The sequence below is a fragment of the Stenella coeruleoalba genome (assembly GCF_951394435.1).
Source record: "Stenella coeruleoalba genome assembly, chromosome: 1".
Taxonomy (NCBI): domain Eukaryota; kingdom Metazoa; phylum Chordata; class Mammalia; order Artiodactyla; family Delphinidae; genus Stenella; species Stenella coeruleoalba.
In genome coordinates this window covers 85,537,410-85,560,019 of record NC_137169.1, presented here as the reverse complement: position 1 = coordinate 85,560,019, position 22,610 = coordinate 85,537,410, and the positions used below count along the sequence as shown (strand labels likewise).

Genomic DNA, 22,610 nt, shown 5'->3' with positions numbered 1-22,610 from the left:
CATGATCTTTATTTTAAGGTCTGCCACTTGCTTCCTCAGACTTGTATTGTTTCACTTTGCAGAGCTCTGAAGGCCAGAGCATACTTGGGTAATTCAGAATGATTCTTAGCTTTCATTTCAGTTTTAATCCATGACCTCAACTCTTGCATTGTGTTTCACTCTTTTTATTTCAGTACTATAGCAAAGATTAGTTTGGCTTTAAAGAAAACAGTTTAACTGCATTATCTATTATAAATGCATATTATATTAAAAATTTTTACATAAAGTTTTTGATATACAGAATACTTTAGCCTCACAATATAGCTGTAAAATTCATTAGAACGATTACAAATAAAGAGGTTACCAGTACGTATATTTAAGAATTTATTTGAGTAAAAAATTTAGAAGTACAATTAATAAATACCTTTGAGAAAGTAGCTAATACAATACAATGAATGTATGGTATATTTACTGGTGATTAACACATTAGTAATACTTTTGAGATTACATTTTTAAAGGGGTGTTCTCCCTTCTACAGAATGTGTGTTTACGGTGGCAGCTTTAATGCTATTTCCTGCTGTGCAGTTCAATAAAGTATGGTTTTAGGTGGTTGGTTGAGGGTTTTTTTCCGTAATGTATGTCGATGGAGATAAGTGTTTTAATTACTTTTTTAATGTCTGTGCTTTTGTATTTTTCTCCTCTCTTCTCTTTTATTTCCTGCTGTTGAGATTACTGCCTCATCTCCACAGCAGGTAGCTGTAGCAAATTTGTTTTCTTTGTAAGCCTGGTAGATTTATTTTGTAATATAACTGTTCCTTTTTAGTATTTTATTATTAATGATTTCTTTACTTTGGAATATAGTATACTTACATAGTGCTAAATAGTAATTTTCTAACACCATCTAAGAATTCCAGTCATTAAGAAAAAAAAATCTTCCCCTGAGGCATATTCTTTGAATTTTTTTGCTTACCCTTACTTCATGATGTGAGGATTAAAATTTAAGGAAATTGTTTTATAGCAAAAGCCAAATGAGAATGAGAAACAGAGAAAAGAGAAGGGAGGAAAACAAATAGAAAAAGCCCAAGAGATAAAGCACACTTTAATAAATAATACCAAAAATCAAAGGGATATGTATAATTTTGTGACAGAAGAAGAAAATTACATTAACATGTTGTCTAGAAGAGGGATTTTAATGAGATCTTATTTTTATATTAAAATTAAATTTTAATTAGTAAAATAACTTCTGCTAATTACAAGAAAATTGGATTACAAAAATATAAAGAAAAATAGTTCAGCTTCTTTTTTTTGGTCCAGAATTTTGTTGTTTTGTTTCCTTCATATGTCCCTTTATATAGAAAGAACAATAGATAAGGTGGATCCTGAATATAGAAGTTATTTATCAGGAAAGTAGAAAACACTCAAGGATATTTTATCTGTCTTTGAGTTCTTGGACAATATTTTATTAATTAAAATAAGGTCTCTCTCTCTCTATTTTTTCCAAATGTGTAAAAGGAGTAAAAATTATGAGACTACAAATGCATAGTGAATCTTATTCTCATTTTGTTATATGAAATTGCTAGATATTTTATTACAGATTAAAAATCCTCTAGAAGAATTTTAACCACTTAGATTCAATTTACTTCACATGTGTTGATCTTGTGAACACATTGCTTTATTAATATGTTTATATTTTCTGTCACCATGAAAACTCTAAATTGGAGCCTGATATTAAGCTCTAATATGAAATTTTATGAACTGATCTCGTTGGTATAATAGAACTTATACATATTTTCTACATGAAATCATAGAAGCAAACTGAAATACGTTTGTAACTTCATAGGAATTATTGCATTTGTTTATTTTATTCTCTTCTCCAATGCTTTTAAAATTATACTGTTTTCATAATTAAATACAAAAAGAAGATCTTAGTTCAGCGTCTCTCCGATTTTCAAAATTGTATGAGTGTTCTTTACTCCTCTTAGGTCTGGATGTCATTATTGTTATATGTTTCTGTATAGAAAAATACCTTGTGTAATGGGAAAAAATATGATTTGAGATGGTGATTTCATTCATAACATTTTTTAAGAGTCTTCATCTTGTTATGCTCTAACGAATTATGTGATCCATACAATTTATTCTTGTGGTCATATATATAGAGAGAGAGAGACTAGACAGCAGTTATACAGAACAGATATTTAATGGGGATTTGAAAAATCAATGAAATGAATACTATTGTGATATATGGTGATCTGATTTCATATGTGTTATATTGAATCACTCCACTCTTTCTGAATTCAGTCTGAACACCCAAGAGCTAAACGCATTTACAGTGGGTTGTCAGAAAAAGATGGGGAGTTTTATTGAGAAAAGAATCACAATAGGGCATCATTGATCTGTTCTCTTTCTAATCCATATATAGATCTTAGAATGATAACCCTTACGGCACTGTTTTCCCTTGGAAGTAAATCCTTTGAGTCATATAAGTGATCTTTAAGTGACAGATGAAGAACTTTATAATCCATTGTGAAATTGTGGAATGCTTAGGCCCTTGAAAAGAATATTTTATTTCCATATTGTAATCTCAACTGTTTGGGCTTGATATCGAAATAGTTTACTTTTTCTAGTAAGTATATAAACACATATATCCATAATACATGTATTTATGAGTTATACCTACATTTACATATCCATGTACAGCCATTTAAATATCTTCTTATGATTAATTGCAGTATCTTCTGTTTGTGAAAGTGTATACTATGAATCTTTTATAATGTGAGTCTTTATTTTCCATAGTTTTTATATTTTACCCAAGACAGTAATAATGATTTACATTTGAATGGTTTTTAGATTTACCAGAGTGCTTTTATGTGTACTTTTCCACCTCATTTCAGAGCAACCCTGTACATAAGTCAGAGATATCTTCGTTCCAATCAAGGCAGTTAGCTCGATTTACTGTGGTAATCATTTTGCAATATATACAAATACTGAATCTTTATGTTGTACACCTGAAACTAATATATGTCAATTATAGCTTAATAAAACATAATTAGATAAAATAAAGGAATTTGACAGCCACAGTATTAAAAGTAATTTTACCCAAGTACAGCTAGAAAGGGGATATAATGAGACTAGAACCCAGTTCTCCAGAATCCTAGGTCAGCGGTCTCTGAGGCAGGATGTTAACTAACTGCTGCAATTTGAATGATGCCTTAACCAATAGAGGGTCTTAACCTTGCTATTTCCTGGTCTTGAAGCACGTATGGTTTGCGTCCATTGTAGTCTGTAGAATGAATGAGGTTAGAGGAATACCCTTGTCTTACCACAGCCTTTCATTCTAACAAATCTGTCCAACACTGCCCGCTTAAATGTGCAACAGTGTGAATTGTGTATATGATGGATTAGATGAACATTTAATTTATGTCTATCCGAATGTGTCCTTTCATTATATCAAACAAATATAATGAGATATAGGGAGAAATATAGGGAGAAAATGCAAATAAAAGGAAACGTTTATTTCACATCTATGCAAAGAGCTTTACATATATTGTTTTCATTTTACTCTCCTAACAATCCTATGATGAGGCTGCTGCTGCCCAGAAAGAATAATTTACTTGCCCAAGGTCAATGGCTAGTAAGAGCTAGAATGAGAATTTTAACACAGAAAGTTTTAGAGCTTTCACTCTTATTCAGTACGCTGTATTTACAAATGATAGAAATAAGTCAGTTGGCATTAAGATATTTTTAAAAGATTTAATAAACAAAAATAAAGAAAAACAATGGTTACACAGGGACATTTCTTACAAAGATACAACTGCATAGCTGTGGTAGATAGCCTCGTGTCCCTTAGTGAGGGTTTGTTTAATGAATCCATGTTTAATCTTCACATGTTAATATTCTTCCTCATGCAGCACCATTCCCCAAACCAGGCTTAGCAATGAGGATTGAGATCACACAACGTGCTTTCTTCTTTGAGAAGACAGCAAAATCTCAGACACAAAAGTACTTGGAAAAGTGAAAAACTTAGGACATTTGCCATCAACTACATTTTGCTGTGCTCAGCCAGTAAACTTGAGAGTAGGACATAATCAGAGGGATTTTATATGTCTACTAAAATCTTCTTATTGAAAAAGCACTCGTGTGAAATAACAAGACAGTATACCTGCAGAGAGAGTTCAGAATACTAGAACGTTGCCCATTTCCGTAAGCCAGGAACCTGAGGCAGTCTCACAATGTTCTGTGCTGTCTTCTCCACTTCTGTGGGATGTGTGAGGCTGTCTCCCGTGACATGTCTGTCTGATCACCATCTTCCGCATGACGGCTTAGCTGTCATTCAAGTGAATGCCTTCAAGAATGAGAGGCGTCACACAAATTGTTGCTCAATTCAATTAACACTGAATGAGTTGACCCAGTAAAGTAACACATGCAGACATTATAAAATCTGAGAAATTCTTAAACACGTCCTACAATAGCTATGAAGACTGAGCCTTAGAGACTTATTCCTCATCTATTACTTACTAGATGATAACACAAAACAGAATATTTAATATCTTGTTAATGTTAATTGAAGTTGTGCAGAACTTAATATGAGTACAAAGAATTTACTAAATACACTGCTGTTGTATATTCTGTAGTTGTTTCAGAGGGAGGTGCTTTGGAAACAAAGCAAAAATACAGATTTCAAAGAATATCAAATATTGAAAAATAACCAGCAGATACCCAAGGGGAATGCAGTTAAGAAGGAAGACATTTTAGAGAGGAATTGTGCTAGAGAAAAGAATCTCAAAAGAAAGATGCAGCCCAGAGAAGCAGCCAGTCTTTTCTCTACCACTAGATTGGAACATTCTGTGTTGTATGCGTATCCATAGCCTTACAGTGAAACTTAATACATATACGTTGAATGATTACTTTAGACATCACTTGTTATGTAGCAACACATTATAACAGGGCTTAATTATAACCTTATACATGGCAAAGGCAGCATTTTGAAGTTAAAGCATACACTCTACAGCCAGACCATCCAGGTTAGAAATTGGCATTACTACTTACTTGTTCTATGACCTTCAGCAAAGTTACTTAATCTTTATGTGCCTCAGTTTCCTCATATCTAAAATGCAGATAATAATGTGAGTTGTCTTTTAGAGTTGTTTTGAGAATTAAATGAGTTAGTATATAAAAATCACCTACCTATATGTCAGGCACTTAAAACAGTGCCTATAAGTAATCAATACATGTTAAGTTAGATTTTCTGTAGTATAAGCAACATTTTCTTTCTTTCTTTTCTTTTTGGAGAACTTGAAAATGATAATCTTTCAGTACGTCTTAAGAACGTGTTCCTTTGTATACCTTTGTAAAAATGCATGCTGAAACACCAAAAACTTCAGTAACTATTCTAGGGGAACAAAGAAACTATCTGGCCTCCTTGAAAGACAAAGAACACTATACGTATATTACCCTGAGCTGTTTTGTTTGTCAAATCTTTGTCAATTCCTCTTTATTCATAAACCTCCTTCTTCCCACTGAAAGGTGAATTAAAAAGTCATTTCAGTGTCATTTTGAAATCATCCTGGTATAGACACATACCTTATTTATTAATATGCCACCTACTCTCAGGGAAATCTTCCTTTGATAGATGGGTATTTGCAAGTTTCATTATCTTTCATATTTCACTTAAGGTTGCTTCATTTTTCTTCTTTTGTAGCACTTTGTTTAAATTTGCTAAGGTTTTAATACCTTACTTTGATTTAAGATTTATTCTTCCTTGCCACGAGATGTGGAATTTGAAATAAAAATTATAAACTACAGAATAATAAACCTATCTTAATATTAATAGATAGTGTTTATTGAGCATTCACTATGTGCCAGGTCCCAATGCTTTATATATATATGTATGGATAGATAAATAGATAGACACATCTATGAGAGAAGAGAAATATAATTATTATCTCTGTTTTAGAAATGCAGAGGTAGAAGATCAGAGCAATTAATTAATTGTTTCAGGGCTCTCTAGAAAGATAAAGCCTTTAAGAGATATATAAAATAGATAAATAGATAGATAGACAGATAGATAGATAGATTGAGTGGTATGATTTATTTCAAGGAATTGGCTTATGCAATTGAGAGAGCTGTCAAATCTAAAATCTGTAGGCCAGGCCAGCAGACAGACAGAATTTGTTCTTCCTTAAGGAAACCTCAATTTTTTCTTAAGACCTTTGGACTGATTGGATGAACTTTATCCAGATTATTGAGGTAATCTCCTTTACTTAAAATCAACTGATTATAGATATTAACCACATCAATCAAGTGCCTTCACGGTAATACCTGGATTAGTGTTTGATTGGATAATTTGATGTGTGTACTTAGCTATGTACACATAAAACTAACCGTCATAGGAACTTACAGAAGATCACAATCAGATAAATGGGAGAGGTAGAACTCACACCAAACTCTGTCTGATGACAAAGACCCTGTTCCTAATTACCCAGCAGCATCATAGTTAGCAGAGAATAGGGTACTTCTGCCAGCTGGGCTGGACTGCCAAAGAGTACGTGAGCAGAACTTCAGATACATGGTCCTAATAGATGATCTGCCACCCAGGTAGGGGAGAAGCGCTCCCTGGACACTGGGAATCTAAAAGTGAGCATGACTTGAGGTGTGGCTAAATAGGCTGCAGAGATAACCCAATCATAATCATCCCATCCAGTTACTGGCTCATTTTTCCTGTCCTCAAGCCAGTATCTATAGGTCAGAACATTTAGCTGGTGCCCTCTTGAACATTTACAGGGAGAATCTGACCCAGTAAATGTTAAATTCATTATAGTGATAAATGCAGAGTGGGGTGAAAGCACAGGAAACTCAGTTGTCCTTGTCAGTGTATGATTCAAGTGAAAAAATGAAATCTAAATTTTACCGAAGCTTTTTTCTTGTGAAATAATTCTTTCAGGAGAGAAAACATCATCTCTATGAGTCAGGTGGTGTGTTTAATACGAATGCCTTGCATTTCTTTATATAACAGTTATTTTAGCAATGGGTCTATAGAAAATAAGCACAGATGTAAATCTCCCTTTTACCTTAACCATGGCAAGTAATGAAAAAGCTCAGATTAGGGATTAGTAAAGGAAGGATCTTAGACTTCATTACCAGAAACTGTAGAATTCTTATCCACCACTTATATTCTCTGTGCTTTGTTTTTGATCTGTCTTAAAGGTTTTTGCTTATCACATCACCTTGAAATTGCAAAACCCTTCAAATTGTTTTCCTTGTTGTGTTTTTTTAACAGGAAAATGGGAAAATGAAGTACCATAGAACATATGCAGTCTCTAAAGTATAGTAATATCAAAGGGAAGACAGGTCCTTATTATTTAAATATATATATTTTATATATATATATAAAATGACACATGTTGGTTTGTCTAATCAAATATAGCTTAAACTACAATCATCTTTTAACAGCTTTCAAGAAAAATTGTTTTGTCATTAGAATCTTCAAGTACATATTCAGCTATATTTATGTAACTGTAACCACCCCCATCTCAGCCCTTTGAAAAGAATTCCATTAATATATATAACCACACATTTATGTAATCGTTTCCATGTTACAAATAGACTAAGGGATATTCCTCCGTGTCAGAAAATGAAGAAATAAAATTATCCCCATTTTGTTTATAGAGAAGCCAGAGCAAAGACCAGTCAAATGACTTGCCTAACTTTCTTAGATAATTAAAATAATTTTAAAAAAATGGTCTTAAAATAACCTAAAAACAAAGGGCAAATCTTTTGGGGGGGGGAGGAAATGAAAGAGGTGCTAGACAGGAAAGAAAAATGTTTGATTTAATTTGAAAGGACAGCAGTGGTTTATTGCTGGCTATGCGCTCAATCCACCAGCACCTTCAGTTTTCAGGTCAGATACAGTATCAACCTTATCGCACACAACAAACTCATCTCTGGGGCCATGCTTTTTACTCTGTGTGTCTACCAGCAGCTACCATTGGCTTTCATTTAACTATGAAATAAACTACTATTTCTCTGGAATGGCCTATTGGTAGACTGAGATTTGGATAGTAAATAACATTAAACTATAAATTTCCCCCTTATGGAATTGAGATGAAAAGCTTTCCTGTAGTGGGGTGAAAGCTATCAGATTTGCTTCATTTGTAGTTTGAAAACATTTTAACCAACTATTCATATTCTTTTCAAACTGTTGGCAATTATTTCCTAACTAGTTGATACATGCATGTTATAGAACATTTGGAAAATAAGGAAATAATTTTTAAAAACCCAGAATATCCACAATCCCACTACCAGAAATGATTACTGTTCAGATTATATAGTTTATATATTTTTATAAAACTTAAATCATACTATACACAGTGTTTTATGTCCTGCTAGTTTATTTAACACTGTATTTTGACTACAATCTGTTACCACATTTTTCAAATGTTTGTTTTAATGGCTGCATTTTGTTCTGTCATTTTTTCATCTCTTAAAGTAAAACTGGATTATTCATTCTGTTGGCATTTTGATATTCCTCCACCCTTTCTGTTTCTCTCTTATCTTTTTTTTGCACTGACCGTTTTTGTACATCAAACCTTTATTTGCATGTCTTAGTATTTTCTTATGATAGATTCCAAACTGTTTTTTAGAATTAGGCACCAGTTTCTACCAAATTTCTACCAAAAGAGCATAACAAATCTCATCTTTAACCTTGCCATATAGTGTAATTTTCTTAAACCCTTTACTTTTTAGTAGAGGAGAAATCATATCTCATTGTTTTAACTTGCAGCTCTTAAATTACTAGGGGATTTAAGATTTTTGGTGCTTATAAACTATGTTTTTTGTTATCCCAATTTTTGTTACCCTTTGCTTATGCTTCTATTGAAAAGTTAATATGTTCCTCATTAAAACTGAGAAATGTCTTTATGTAGAAAAGACATTTTATTTGTTAAAATATTCTTCTAGCTAATCACTTGGCATTTAATTTGTTTATAATATTTTTGAAGTGTAAAACTAGCTGAATTTTTGTGGTAAAACACTTTTTTTTCCTTCGAAATTTTTTAGTCTCCCCCCACCCCCTTAGAAAGACCTTCCATATTCAGGAACTAGATAAACATATATCCATATTTTCTTTTAGGTTTTGTGATGAATTTTTTATATTTAGCACTTTAATACACCAGAAATTTACTTTTATTTATGACATGAGGAAAGAATATAACCTGATTTTCCCCTTAACACTGTATGTGAGTATCCATGTTTCTGTATATGTACATGTGCACATGAATGTGTGATTTATGATGTATTCTTAGTTATGTATTAAAGGTATACTCTGAGGTCTGTTACATTGTGTTATGTACATTCTTTTATGTTAATTTGCTTATAGATTTTTTTTCCTCTAAGAACCACATTATCTTAATGATTACAGCTTTCTACTTTCTTTCTAATAGTCAGTAGAAAAAGTCAGTCCTCCTTCTAATGACATTTTATAAATTTTTTTACTTAGGTTTGCCAGAACCCAAAAAGGATCACATCTTCCAAGGCCTGACACAGGACCAGGGGTTTTATACATCCAAAGACTTTCTGCCACTTGTAGCCAAAAGCAGTAAAGCAGGTATCACATACTGTCTTCTGTTTCTAATGTTACCTATGTTGTTATGTGTATTATGAATATATATTAAGTCCAGACTCAGTAGGAAATTGTCCAGATCTCCAGCTCATCCTTTTATAACACCAATGTAAAATGAAAAAAAAAAAAAATCTGACATTACTGTTAGCCAGAATCATCTATTTGTCCATCCTCCCAATCAAACATCATCATAAGGATTTTTCACTGTGTTGTATACAGGTCTAAACTGCATTATGAAAAGTTGCTTCAAAATAAGAGTGTCCTTAACAAACATCAGAAGATGTTCTTAAAAGAAAAGGCAGGAACTTCACTTTGGGAACTGTTTTATTTTTTTGTTTAAAATAGGACAAGTGATCATGTCTTCCATGATTTGTATCCACACCAGCAGAAAGATTCAGTCTCTTCTTGAACCACAGTTTTATGAAATTAAAACAAAACACTTTGATGGATACCCTAATACCTAGTCTCTGTGTGAAATCACTTCACACACCAAAGGAAGAACAACTGGAAGCTATGCCTGTCCTCTGCTTTGACTGGGCTAGAATCATCATCTTAGTCTTAAAGAAGCTATAATATATTCACTAAAACCCGATAGTCAAACTCCTTTAAATATATATTTTTAAAGAATTCTGAACTTCAGATATTCTAACATCAGTTACATATGGAAAAGATAAGAATCTACATTTATTCTCCTAAAATTGAAAAAGATTAGAAACTTTCTCTCTTAGATCAATCTGTAGAACTTTACAGCTAAAGTTGTGTAACATCTTCATCCTCTTCCTTGCAAGAGAACACGATGCTTGCTAGGGAAGATCATTGTACACATAGCATGTATTTGAGAATTACAAAAGGCTAATTATGTAATCCCAAATACAAACTCTTTCAAGCAAAATGATTATGCTATCTGTGGTGCCATTTCAAAAATTATAGTAATTTATCTTGTCAACAGTTTTATTTAATCCAATAATACAGCGCTACCTAATACATAACGAACACCTGCATTTTACTTTTTAAAGAGTCTTCATGTGGACATCAAATATTCATATAAATACTGTTGAGAAATGTTCACTTGGAGAGTCATATTTCTTTTATTGCTCAGTTTTACAAACAAAACCAGGAAAAAAGCAGTGAAAGGGAGAAAGTTTTATTTTAACTATTTCAAGAAAATAGTTCTCAGAAATTCTTCAGTTACATAAAGGGAACGTATTCAGCATGTTAATTTTCCAAATTTACTAAATATACTATACAGCAGGGCTATATGTTAGAAATCTTATAAGATGATTTCTAAATAAAAGGTTTTAATGAAATATTGCAAATTATTAACTCAGATCACAAGGATCACTTTTTTTCTTCTAACAAACAAATTTAATGACAATAAGTTAAAAATACATATCACAACTTTGACAGAGTTTAAATTGATTGATTCCAGTTTATTATGACCCAAACTCTTCAAAATGTGTTATAGCTATCCTTCTAGAAGGAAAAAAAGAAGTTAAAGGTATTGACTATGAAATTACATGTATGAGCATATTTTTAAAGTGGGAATAAAACTGTCTTTCAATGAAGCAGAATAATTTGATAGTGACACTCCATCCTCGAAAACTGCAAGATGCAATTTTACACTGCTTTGAGTACAAGTATCTTTTGAGCTGTCATGCAGAAATGGTTTCTCTACTTGAAAATGGGGTTTTCCTTTCATCATTCAGGAATGTGTGCCTGTCACTCTCCATTGCCATCGATACGGGGAGCCGTGATTGTACTCGGAGCTGGAGACACAGCTTTCGACTGTGCAACATCTGCTTTACGTTGTGGAGCCCGCCGAGTGTTCATCGTCTTCAGAAAAGGCTTTGTTCATATAAGAGCTGTCCCTGAGGAGGTAAAATGGAACCATCAGAAAATATGGAGTTGTCATGCAACAAATTTTAGAAGATGTAAAACTGTTAATATGCAGTCTCCTAGTTTAAATCATTAGAATGTTCCTCAGGTTGTGAGATGCACATTTAAAAATTTCTGGGTTACCCATAGTTGCTTTTTCTAGTACAGACATTCAAAGTAAAAGAAAATTATTTTATAATACTGATTTGGAGACAATGAGAAGTTTATCTTTGTCAATACACAAGTGCTTCTTGTGTATTGTATTCTCAGGGTTAATATCTTTGAAAGGTACTGTATTTAACTAGTAACAGTGGAATGTGCTAAGTCTTGCATATCCAAATACTAGATACTCTTCACAAAATATATGGATATTAATTAGGAGAATGTGGTAATTAGAGACATTCGGAATTTTCCATAAGTCACATTTACAAGCTGCATTCAAAGATATCTATATCTATATCTATCTCTATCTATATATAGATATAGATATATATAATACTTATAGTTAATTCATTCTGCTATGAAGGCAGTAGAATGAAGAGATTTCCATTTATTTCTTAAAAGAGCTCTAATGTAAGCATTACTTAGAATTAATAATTAGTTAACTTACTAAAAATGACAGATTTAAAATCATTTCATTCTAACAGGTGACTGGTGACTAATCTTGGGTGAAACATCAGCTGGGTACATGTACCACAGACTTCTCAAATTTTAACGTTAAGGAAGATAATGCCTTATAAAGGGTATTAGTTCTGAGAACAAGAACCAAATGTATTTATAGAAAGATAAATTACTCATTTTATCCAAATCAGTATTATGAATTTGATTTGCTTTAGAATGCCTGAACATATTTGGAGTCTCTATTCTAGGAAAGAATTATAACTGTAGTCAATAGGTAATTTGTCACATATAGACTAACCACATTACAGATCAATCTCACTAAAATATCAGAGTCACCACTGGTTCATGACTGAATTAAAAATGTCAACTTTATTCTCCAGGTTTTTCTCCATCCACTCTACCCTTTCAGACTTTTCCAAAATCCAAGGTGGAGATAGTCTTGTAACCATAGGAGCTTTTTTCTGGAGCACCATTTATTTTACTTATTATTTATTTATTTAATTTATTTTTTAAAACATCTTTATTGGAGTATAATTGCTTTACAATGGTGTGTTAGTTTCTGCTTTATAACAAAGTGAATCAGTTATACATATACATATGTCCCCATATCTCTTCCCTCTTGCGTCTCCCTCCCTCCCACACTCCCTATCCCACCCCTCTAGGTGGTCACAAAGCACAGAGCTGATCTCCCTGTGCTATGCGGCTGCTTCCCACTAGCTATCGATTTTACATTTGGTAGTGTATATATGTCTATGCCACTCTCTCACTTTATCCCAGCTTACCCTTCCCCCTCCCTGTGTCCTCAAGTCCATCCTCTAGTAGGTCTGCATCTTTATTCCTGTCTTGCCCCTAGGTTCTTCTGACCATTTTCTTTCTTTTTTAGATTCCATATATATGTGTTAGCATACGGTATTTGTTTTTCTCTTTCTGACTTACTTCACTCTGTATGACAGTCTCTAGGTCCATCCACCTCACTACAAATAACTCAGTTTCGTTCCTTTTTATGGCTGAGTAATATTCCATTGTATATATGTGCCACATCTTCTTTACCCATTCATCTGTTGATGGACACTTAGGTTGCTTCCATGTCCTGGCTATTGTAAATAGAGCTGCAATGAACATTTTGGTATATGACTCTTTGTGAATTATGGTTTTCTCAGGGTATATGCCCAGTAGTGGGATTGCTGGGTCGTATGGTATTTCTATTTTTAGTTTTTTAAGGAACCTCCATACTGTTCTCCATAGTGGCTGTATCAATTTCCATTCCCACCAACAGTGCAAGAGAGTTCCCTTTTCTCCACACCCTCTCTGGAGCACCATTTTAGGCATCAGTTAGTACAAACTTATCATGGTACAAATAAAAGGAAAACAGCCATACTGGAGTAAAATGACTTGCCTAAGATAAAAAAAACAGAAGCTAATTTGATTCATCTTTGTATCCTCATGCATAGCATAGGACCTCAGCAAAGAATAAGTGCTTGAGCAATATGTTTTGAACTAAATATTTTAAATCTTATTTTTCTAAATCGAAAGTCAGAGAAGTTTTCATTATGAAAGGCTGCATCTTGAAAGTTGGAAGGGAAGACACCCCTGAATGGCAATGTCAGTTTACTTCATGCTTTATATTATAGCCATCATCCATTGGCAAGGGTCACTAGAAATGAGTAGTGGCTATTTCTTCTGCATAAGTAGAACACACATAGACACACAAAATGAGACCAGATAATTAATTACTTGAGAAGGTAGAAGTTTTGTTTGCTTGTTTGTTTTTTTGTTTGTTTAATCAACCTACATTTATTGAGCATCCACTGTGTATCAAGCACTGCTTTAGGCAATTGGAATACAGCAGTGAACACGTCAGATAGAAATTCTTGCCCTCATGGAGCTCATACCTGGTAACGAAATACACTCAACCAAACAAATAAATTGTCACATAAATGTATGTTGAACAGTGGTTAATGCAATGGAGAAAATAGTTGAAATAGGAGTAAACAAAGTGTGAATTTGGGGAGAGGCTATGGTGGAAGAGGAGACAGGACTTGCCATTTTATTTTATTTATTTATTTATTTATTTTTTTTGCGGTGCACAGGCCTCTCACTGTTGTGGCCTCTCCCGTTGCGGAGCACAGGCTCCGGACGCGCAGGCTCAGCGGCCATGGCTCACGGGCCCAGCCGCTCTGCGGCATGTGGGATCTTCCCAGACCGGGAACCCGTGTCCCCTGCATCAGCAGGCGGACTCTCAACCACTGCACCGCAAGGGAAGCCCAGGACTTGCCATTTTAAATGGGATGGCCCAGGAATGCCTCTCTAATATGATGACTTTGGGGATAGAGATGAAAACATTGAGGGAATGTAGACATTTGGGAGAAAAAGGTTCCATGTCAAGGTAAATGCATTCACCCTTGACTGAGGAAGGCTGTTGGACTTCTAGGAATAGAAAAAAAAAGTCAGCGTAACTGGAACAGAGTATGAGAGGATAGTATGTGGCGGTATGTGGTGAGGTCTTGTAAGTGTTCATAAGGTCTTTAGTTTTTACTGAGTGAAAGAGGAAACAACTGAACTGTTTTGAGCAGACAAACATCAAGATCTGAGTTAAATTTTAAGAGGACTGCTCTACTGATAATTGACTAAGGGGATTGGGTCAGAAGCAGGGAGGCTATTCAGGGGCTAACTGTTAAAGCGGCTGCATTATAGGAAGGAAAGGATCAGAGTCCAGGCATGGCTCAGTCAGAAGGCCAAAGCTTGGTGGGATGAAGTGTGTTTATCAAAGTATTGGGAGGAAGCAATGGGTTGGTGGGATAACTTGTCGTATGCCTGCAGTTGAGCTTAGTGGAACTCAAGCGGATCTGGGGCTTAATTAAAACTAGAAGAACAAATGTTTGGATGCTTATTATTAGCTTACAAGAAACTAAAATGTTTACATGGTCTTAAAACTACTGAGCTGTGAGCTCTATGAGAACGGTGCCATGATCATCACTTTTTTCTTCCCCTGCCTAGCACAATGGATTCCACATAAAAAGTGTTGAACAAATAATTGTGGAATAAATGTTTTCTGGAGAGAATAAGCATCCAGGGCTTCTAGCATTAAAAAGGCTCATAGTTTCCAAGTTAGATAAATGTAATTACTTGATTTGGTATACATCAAAGAGGCCCAAGACATGGTAGTGCTAACACTTATGAAACTGGTAAGTCAATATCTTCTACTTCAAGATACAGGTTTTGAAAGAATGTTCTCAGACAAATTTTCAACCTATACGAAGAATTTAATATCAAACCCAATTTCTTGATATTTCTTCTATTCCTCCTATGCTTTTTACCCCCAGTACACACAAACTGCAATCACACTGGTTTCTTTGAAGTCAATGAAGATTGATAAAGTTTTTCTCAAATATGTATATTGTTTATTGGGCTTTGGCTCTTTGATGGAATTTGGAAATAACATATTTTGTCTGTTGGTAAAAGGCCTCTCTGTCAGGCATGCCAGCATGTATATATCCAAAGCTGTGGTCTAATTCTCAAATGATTTTTGAAGGGGGAGGCAAATACAGAACAATATAAAGTTTTCCCATCATTTAGTGGCAAATATGAATTATTACATAGGCCAGTTAGACTTAACAAGGAATTGTTACATGGTTAGTAACAAAGAACCATATAATTAGATCCAGAAATGTTTTAATCTACTAAGTTAGGAGGCACTACTAATAGATTCTGCAGTGACAAGCGCATCCCATTTCTCTAATGCAGTGGTTTTCTTACTTCAGTGTGCATCAAAATCGCCTGGAGGGCTTGTTCAACACAACTTGCTGGGCCCTAGTCCCAATTTCTGATTTAGTAGCTGTGGGATGGGCCTGAGAATTTGCATTTTTAACAAGTTCACTGGTGATGCTGAGGCTGCTGATCCACTGCTCTAGTGTATCATCAATGTAGTTTCCAGCTGTCTAATTAGAGCCATAAGCAGTGTGCTGTTTGGGGGCACTTTCCATCTTAGTTAAGAAAGCATTAATGCTACAGGATATAAGGTTTGATGAAATGAAGATATGGAGGCATCATCAGCATATTGATGTAATTCTGATTCCAAATGTCTTTCAGTCTCCCTTGTGGCCTCACACACATGCTAAATAGGATGCTACTGACAAACTAGCACTGCTCAGCCATGGGTCCTTAGGGAAACCAGCCAATCATTCAGCACTGTCCTCTAAGAAGATGAGGGAAAATCTGTTAATAATTCCCTCCAGAACTTTCTGCAAGCTTAAATAGGTGAGATTAAATTTCACAGGATAACAGAATCCCCAAAAATGCTGGTATTAAAAGTTGTTGACAGATCAGATAGAACTGCAAGAATGCTTTAGGCAGTTGGGAATCCCTAGAAGGAGGCATGAAGGTCAGGACTCAATAGACCCTCTTGAGTTGATAAATTTAAAGGATAAGGTTAGGGAAGGACTTTGTAGTTCTTATTAATTATTACTGAGAAGAATATGATACAAAATTATTTTAATAGCATATTCCCACACACAGAGAACATACCAAGAATCTATTGTTCACATAGTCAATTTCCCAATGGCAGCAAAACATGACAGGTCTTTAATTTTGCTATATTTTAAATGGGCTCTCTATTTTACTCCCTAGCACCCCTTGGCTTCCCCCCTGTTTATTTGCCAAAATGATAACTGATTTAACTTTGATAATGCCTGTTTCTATGTATTTTAGCTATTCAGAAGGTCAACTATTTTGGTAATGCTACTTTATTATTTTTAATAATAAAATAACAGAACCAGATTGCCTGGTCTGTTAGTCAAAAATTTCTTCAACTGTTACTACAGCTCTGAAATAACACATCTTAGTGTGAAAAAATGTACCTTTTAATTGAATCCTTCTGGTACCACACAGCATGCCCCATAATAGATCATTCATGTGGCATGATCCGTAGGTCTCCCCTCAGATATTTTTAATATCAAATGATCATGTTAAAGCTACATCCGTAGATACTTTCATCATCTAAATACGGCTAGCTAAACATGCATTTTCCTACCAGTAGCTAATGTTTTCTAGTTTTTTAGTTATGAGAGATATGACCGTGGGACTATTTTTAGAAAATAAACTTTATAAGCTGGCAAATTTAATTTTACTTAGTAAGCAGCTCTTCAATATTTGTCACCTGCAAATCATTTCGGTTGACGTTCTCCACAGAAGGTGATCAAAGACCTGTTAGCATGGTTGGGGATATGAAGGTACCTGCAAACAAACACAAACACACAATTGTCCCCAGGAACACAAAGTTAATTAATGGTAGTTAATGACTCCCTTGGTACTGAGATATTAAGTATGCCTTTAATAATTTATGATGATGTGGGAATGACATTCCAAGGATCTGTATGTGTTTACATTTTGAAAAGCCTGAAATTTCAGTGTAGTATGAGAGGTAGAATGGAACAGTCAAAAAGGAATTAACTAAAAGTTGAAGTACTTGGTTCTAGGTTATATATTCTAGTCTGATGTGCCCATCTGTAAAATAAGTGTTATAACTATGCTTCTCAGAGTTTCTTCTATTTCCCCAAGTTCTGTATTTTGAACATTTAGAGAAAGATCTGTGAATGATATGGAATCTGGACAGGAAGGCTTTATCTCTCCATGGAATGAGAGCAACTCTGTACTGAAAATTTTAGCAATATCTATAAATATTACACTTGAAACGAGTTGCAGTTAATGTTTCCTCAGTCAGTTGGTGAGGTAAAGTCTGCTGCACTCAAGACATGGGTATCAAAGAAGCTGACAGGTGTGGTTGTCAGAATTCTGCACTACATGTGATAATTCAGATGGTGAGTGGAAAAAAAGGACTGTAAATAGGCCAGGAGCCAACAAATCCTGTGCCCATTCAAGATTATATATTCTAAATGCTTAATTATTTTCAAAAATCCCAAGGGGGTGGCTGCATTGTGTTGACTTAGGAATATCTGTAGAGCTAAAAACGATGTACCTTTTTTTACCAACTTTCCAATGTACATATATATACTATATATATGAAAAATATATATATACACACAGATTCATTAACAGTGAACATTTTAAACTGGTATCAAGTCACTATCAAATCTTATTAAATAATGATATTTTGTTATTACTCTATTAAACTTTATGTTGCTATTACTCTGTTAACTTTTATGTGAAATTTAGAAGCGCCTCTCTCATTAATAATATTCATCTCAGCTTTCCAATATCTTCTTTTCTTTTATATAAATTGAAAATATTAAAAATTAATTTGTATAATTTTTTAAACACATGTTCAACATGCACACAATTTAAAAGATAAAAATAAATGAAAACCACGCATGGATTAATGCAAAAACCAAAAAAAATTGTCATTCTTTTTAAAGTGATTTTTTTTCTCTTAAGAGGTGAGCTCATCCTTCAAGGTCTGCTCTAAATGTCATTTTCTCTTTGAAGGCTTCCTTAATCCCATTCTAATTAGCCTCTCCCTCCTGTGAGACCTTATAGCTCTTTATGCTTCCTATATTAGAGCACTTACCGCATAGGGTAGTTATTACTTTATACTTATCCCACAAATTAAAGTGCAGTCTCCTTCAAATGGATTGGCTCATTCAACTTGGGTCTGACTGAAAGTATAGAATAGTGCTTGATCCAAGACAACAGATCAATGAAGCACGTTGAATAAAATATTTTAGGGACATTGAAAACCTTATAGGAAGACTTTAAATGAATATGAAATGTTCAAAGTATATAATTTATATTTATGTATATACATATACCTCAAAATTACTTCTGATAGCTTTTAAATAAGTAGTTATTTTTATTTAATTATTTATATTTTAATTTAATTTTTTTAATGTATTATATTACAATATCAACCTAGTATTAAAAGTAGATTGAAAAATGTTAATTGTTCCTGGTCTTCAGTCTCTTAAAAAATAGCTGAGAATTTTTTTTAAAAAAAGGAAAAAAAGAAATTCAACCCATCAATGTATGAAACCAATGGAAAAATGAATAAAAAGTTGTAGAATCAGAGAGGATTAGTGAGTTGCATAAAACAGAGGATCCTGATTTGTACAGAATTTATATGAAGAGGCATTTCAAGATGGAAGAAGGTACTGCAAAGGCACCAAAGTTATGCAGAAGGTAATTGTGTGAGATACTCCAACATTAGCCAGGAATGCTTGACTGTAGCAAAATCTAAGATGAGGAACAAGAAGAGCTATAGTCAGATTTAAGAAAATGTTGTCAATCATAAGTGAGTAATGTTTAAAAATACCCTCTTCTTGTTAGAAAAGATGTATTTTATGATACCTGTGCAAAGGCATTTTAAGCCTATAAATTATGTAGGCATTGCATTTCTGGTTTGTGCAGCTCAATCACGACACAATATAGTTAAGGGGCAACTATATCAAATGTGTAGTACAACTCTCATGTGAAGAAATGTTTCCTTCTGTTCAAGATTCTTCCATTTTAAAAGCTTAAAATTAAAAGAAGCCAACTGCTTGTAACACCATAGGAGGTACTAAAAGAAGGAAACTCAACTTGTGGTTTCAGCAAACTCTTTCGCCCAAGAAAAGAATAATTGAAGAATTAGCTTGTAGGTCCAGAGAGTGGTAAGCATATCAAAATTGCTCTGCATTCCACCACAGACTGTGAGTCTGTATAAACCAAAAAGTACAAAATACATTAGGAAGTATTTAGTAAATTAAAGATGAGATCAAGAGTGGATTGTCAGAGTTTACTGACTCTTTATCGTCCTTCGTCTCCTTGGTAACCAAAATAACCAGAAGATTGGATTGTGAAATCAAACTCACATGAATTAGAGATATAACTTGTATCGAGCTTTATAAATAATTTCAAGGATATAAGTAAACATGAAGTGTGGGGTAAACAAGAGGAGGTGCAAGACCGCTAGTACAGTTCTCCAGGTCCCATCCTGCTGCATCAGGGTGTGCTTTTGTTCAGAATAACGTAGGGTCTCTAAGTAACATTTGTAGCTCATCACTTACACAAAAAGAAGCTGTTTTAACTATAAAGCATCTCCAGTTTATACTCAGATAGTTACATAGTTTATTTGACTCTTTAGAGAGAACCTTGCTGTATAAATCCATATTTCCCAGGTTTTGTTTACCATAGCAATCCTAGACTAGCAGGTATATCTTGCCAAAAGCGTTACGCAGATAAGGTCTCTCCCACTTGCAAATGCTGGTAGTTTGTTTTCCATTAGCATGTTTACAAGGGGATTTAACCAGGTCACTTTTCTTTCTTTCTTGAGATTAACTTTCTTACCATCCTACATCTTCCCTTACCAAAGGAAGATAATCTATTCCATACCAGGATTTCTCAGTAACTAATTCCTACTCATCCTTCAAGATTAGTTTATGCTGTATCTTTTCCAGGCTGACCTTTCTTGACCTGCACAACTGCTGTGTAAAATGCCCTTTTATCTGTCATTAGAACAGAAGGTGTTTATATGTTATCACACAATATAATTGCAGATTTGTCTGCCTCTATGAGATTTTTGAAAGTAGGGATTATTTTATTAACGGCAGCACCTAGCACCATTTTTGTACATAATAAGTACTTAATAAATATATGGTAAATTTATAAATTAATTGGACTCATTATGTAGTATGAATAAATTTAACAGCGATGAAATAAAAGATAATATTGTCCAGGATTATCACTGGCCAAAGCAGACTGCCAGACAATTTTGATTTGAAATACCATCTCTGAGGTCCTCATGTTCATACAGAATTGATAAATTGTTAAATGTCTAGCTATTAGAGGATAATCTTTACAAAGAATATAGTTTCTTCATATTGTTTCTCAAACTTTGGCAACTAGAGTTTAATGTATGCTAGTTTTGAATTCTGCTAATTATGGTTTATAACCTATGCTTACTTTGCCTATATGCAATCTAAAAATGAGTTGACATCATGCTTTTAATTATAGTAAATTAAGTTGTTTCATAATTTCCACAGTATGATGCCTGTAATATTAATCAGACCAAATCATCATATTACATAAAGTTAATCATTAAAATGATGATCATTATTGCATGTTATAGCACTCTATTTTTATTTCACTCTGCATCAACCACATATTATCCCTGAATATGGAGGTAAAAATCAAAGCTAAGAAGTGTTTTTTTTTTCACTTTGCTCATACAGTATGAAAAGAAAGGAACAATTTGATTTACTGAACCTCAAAAATGGAACCTTATAGATGCTTTTGTCTTTTATTCCCTTGAGTAATTATTGGTGGAGAAAAAGACAAGAGATATTTGTATGTTTGCTTGATGTACCACTTGTTCCTCATGAGAACAGGCTCCATCAAACAAATAAATATGTGTGCCATGAACAGGAGTGTCCATATACCAAACTCTGAGCTGCTGATTATTAATGATCATTAACAAACATTAGGTATTAAAAGGCACTAACATTGACATCTGTGAACTAATTAGCCCAGAAGGCTGATTAATTTGAACAATAAAATATTAAGACCCACAGCATGAGGTTAGACCACTGGTCACTTTGGTCCATCATTTTCATATGACAGTGTAACTGACAACTGAGGAGAAGTACCATTTGCTTTCTGATTTCAAACTCACAACATAGGATGCTCTGGTCAGGTAGCATGTCTTTTGCATGCTCTGTGTTCCTTGCTTTAGGATGGATGTTTAGTAACTGTTGACACCACATACTACTAATTGGTTTTCCTTTTGTTAGCTTGAATGTCCTTTGGGTTTTCATATTAGTCATTCATTTTGGTAAACAAAATGTTATTCAGTGTCTACTGTGTGCCAGTTATTTTGATAGATACTGATACGGCTGAAATTCACTTGATAACCTTCCATGTGGCATATCAGCTGGAGTATATCCTGATTTGCCAGGCATCTGTCTGAATGTTCATTTGTTTGTACTCATCATTTGTTAAATATTTGAATGTCACTCCTGGACACTGGGGATAGAAAGTTAGTAAGATATTCTTTCTGTACTTAAAGAGGTTTTTTTTGAAGTTTACTGTCTAACAAATAAATGTATTTAAATTCTATTTTAATTTTCCACCTTTATATCTTGAGATGATATGTTTTATGTTTCTACTATTTGCTTTATGAAGTAGTACTTCTTTGTTCTAAACTTATCCTTCCTCTGGATTCAAGGAGTCTCCATTAACTAATTTACAATATTGGGTTCATAAATCCATCACTTGGTTCCTGTATTTCATGATTATATAGTACCTCTAAACTTACTTAGACTAGGAAGCTTGGATTTCCTCTTCCCACTGAAGGCAGCCTTTATCCAGCCAACTCCTTACCTTTAATTTGCCTTTAGCTAGATCCTTTCCTGTTCGAATTCGCCTTGTTTTGAGAGTCAACAACTGGAACCATACAAAGTCTCATTATTTCAAATATACCACAATTTCTGCCTTTGAATAAAACTGAATACCACAGGATTTTGTTCTAGCCATATCAGGATTTTAGCTAAGCTTTGCCATCTCTTAATATACCTTTGGTTTCTCTGATCCT

The 22,610-nt window shown here is 33.9% G+C and overlaps 1 protein-coding gene across 2 annotated transcripts in view; it reads left to right on the top strand.

Moving 5' to 3' along the window:
- The window catches only part of DPYD (dihydropyrimidine dehydrogenase), an 814,043-nt gene that overhangs the window by 338,366 nt on the left and 453,067 nt on the right, over positions 1-22,610 (top strand). For both annotated transcript variants that reach the window (XM_079926015.1, XM_079926014.1), the window contains exons 9-10: positions 9,473-9,580; positions 11,302-11,471. In XM_079926015.1, the coding sequence (XP_079782141.1) occupies positions 9,473-9,580; positions 11,302-11,471 (278 nt within the window). The remainder of the gene's footprint in view (positions 1-9,472; positions 9,581-11,301; positions 11,472-22,610) is intronic.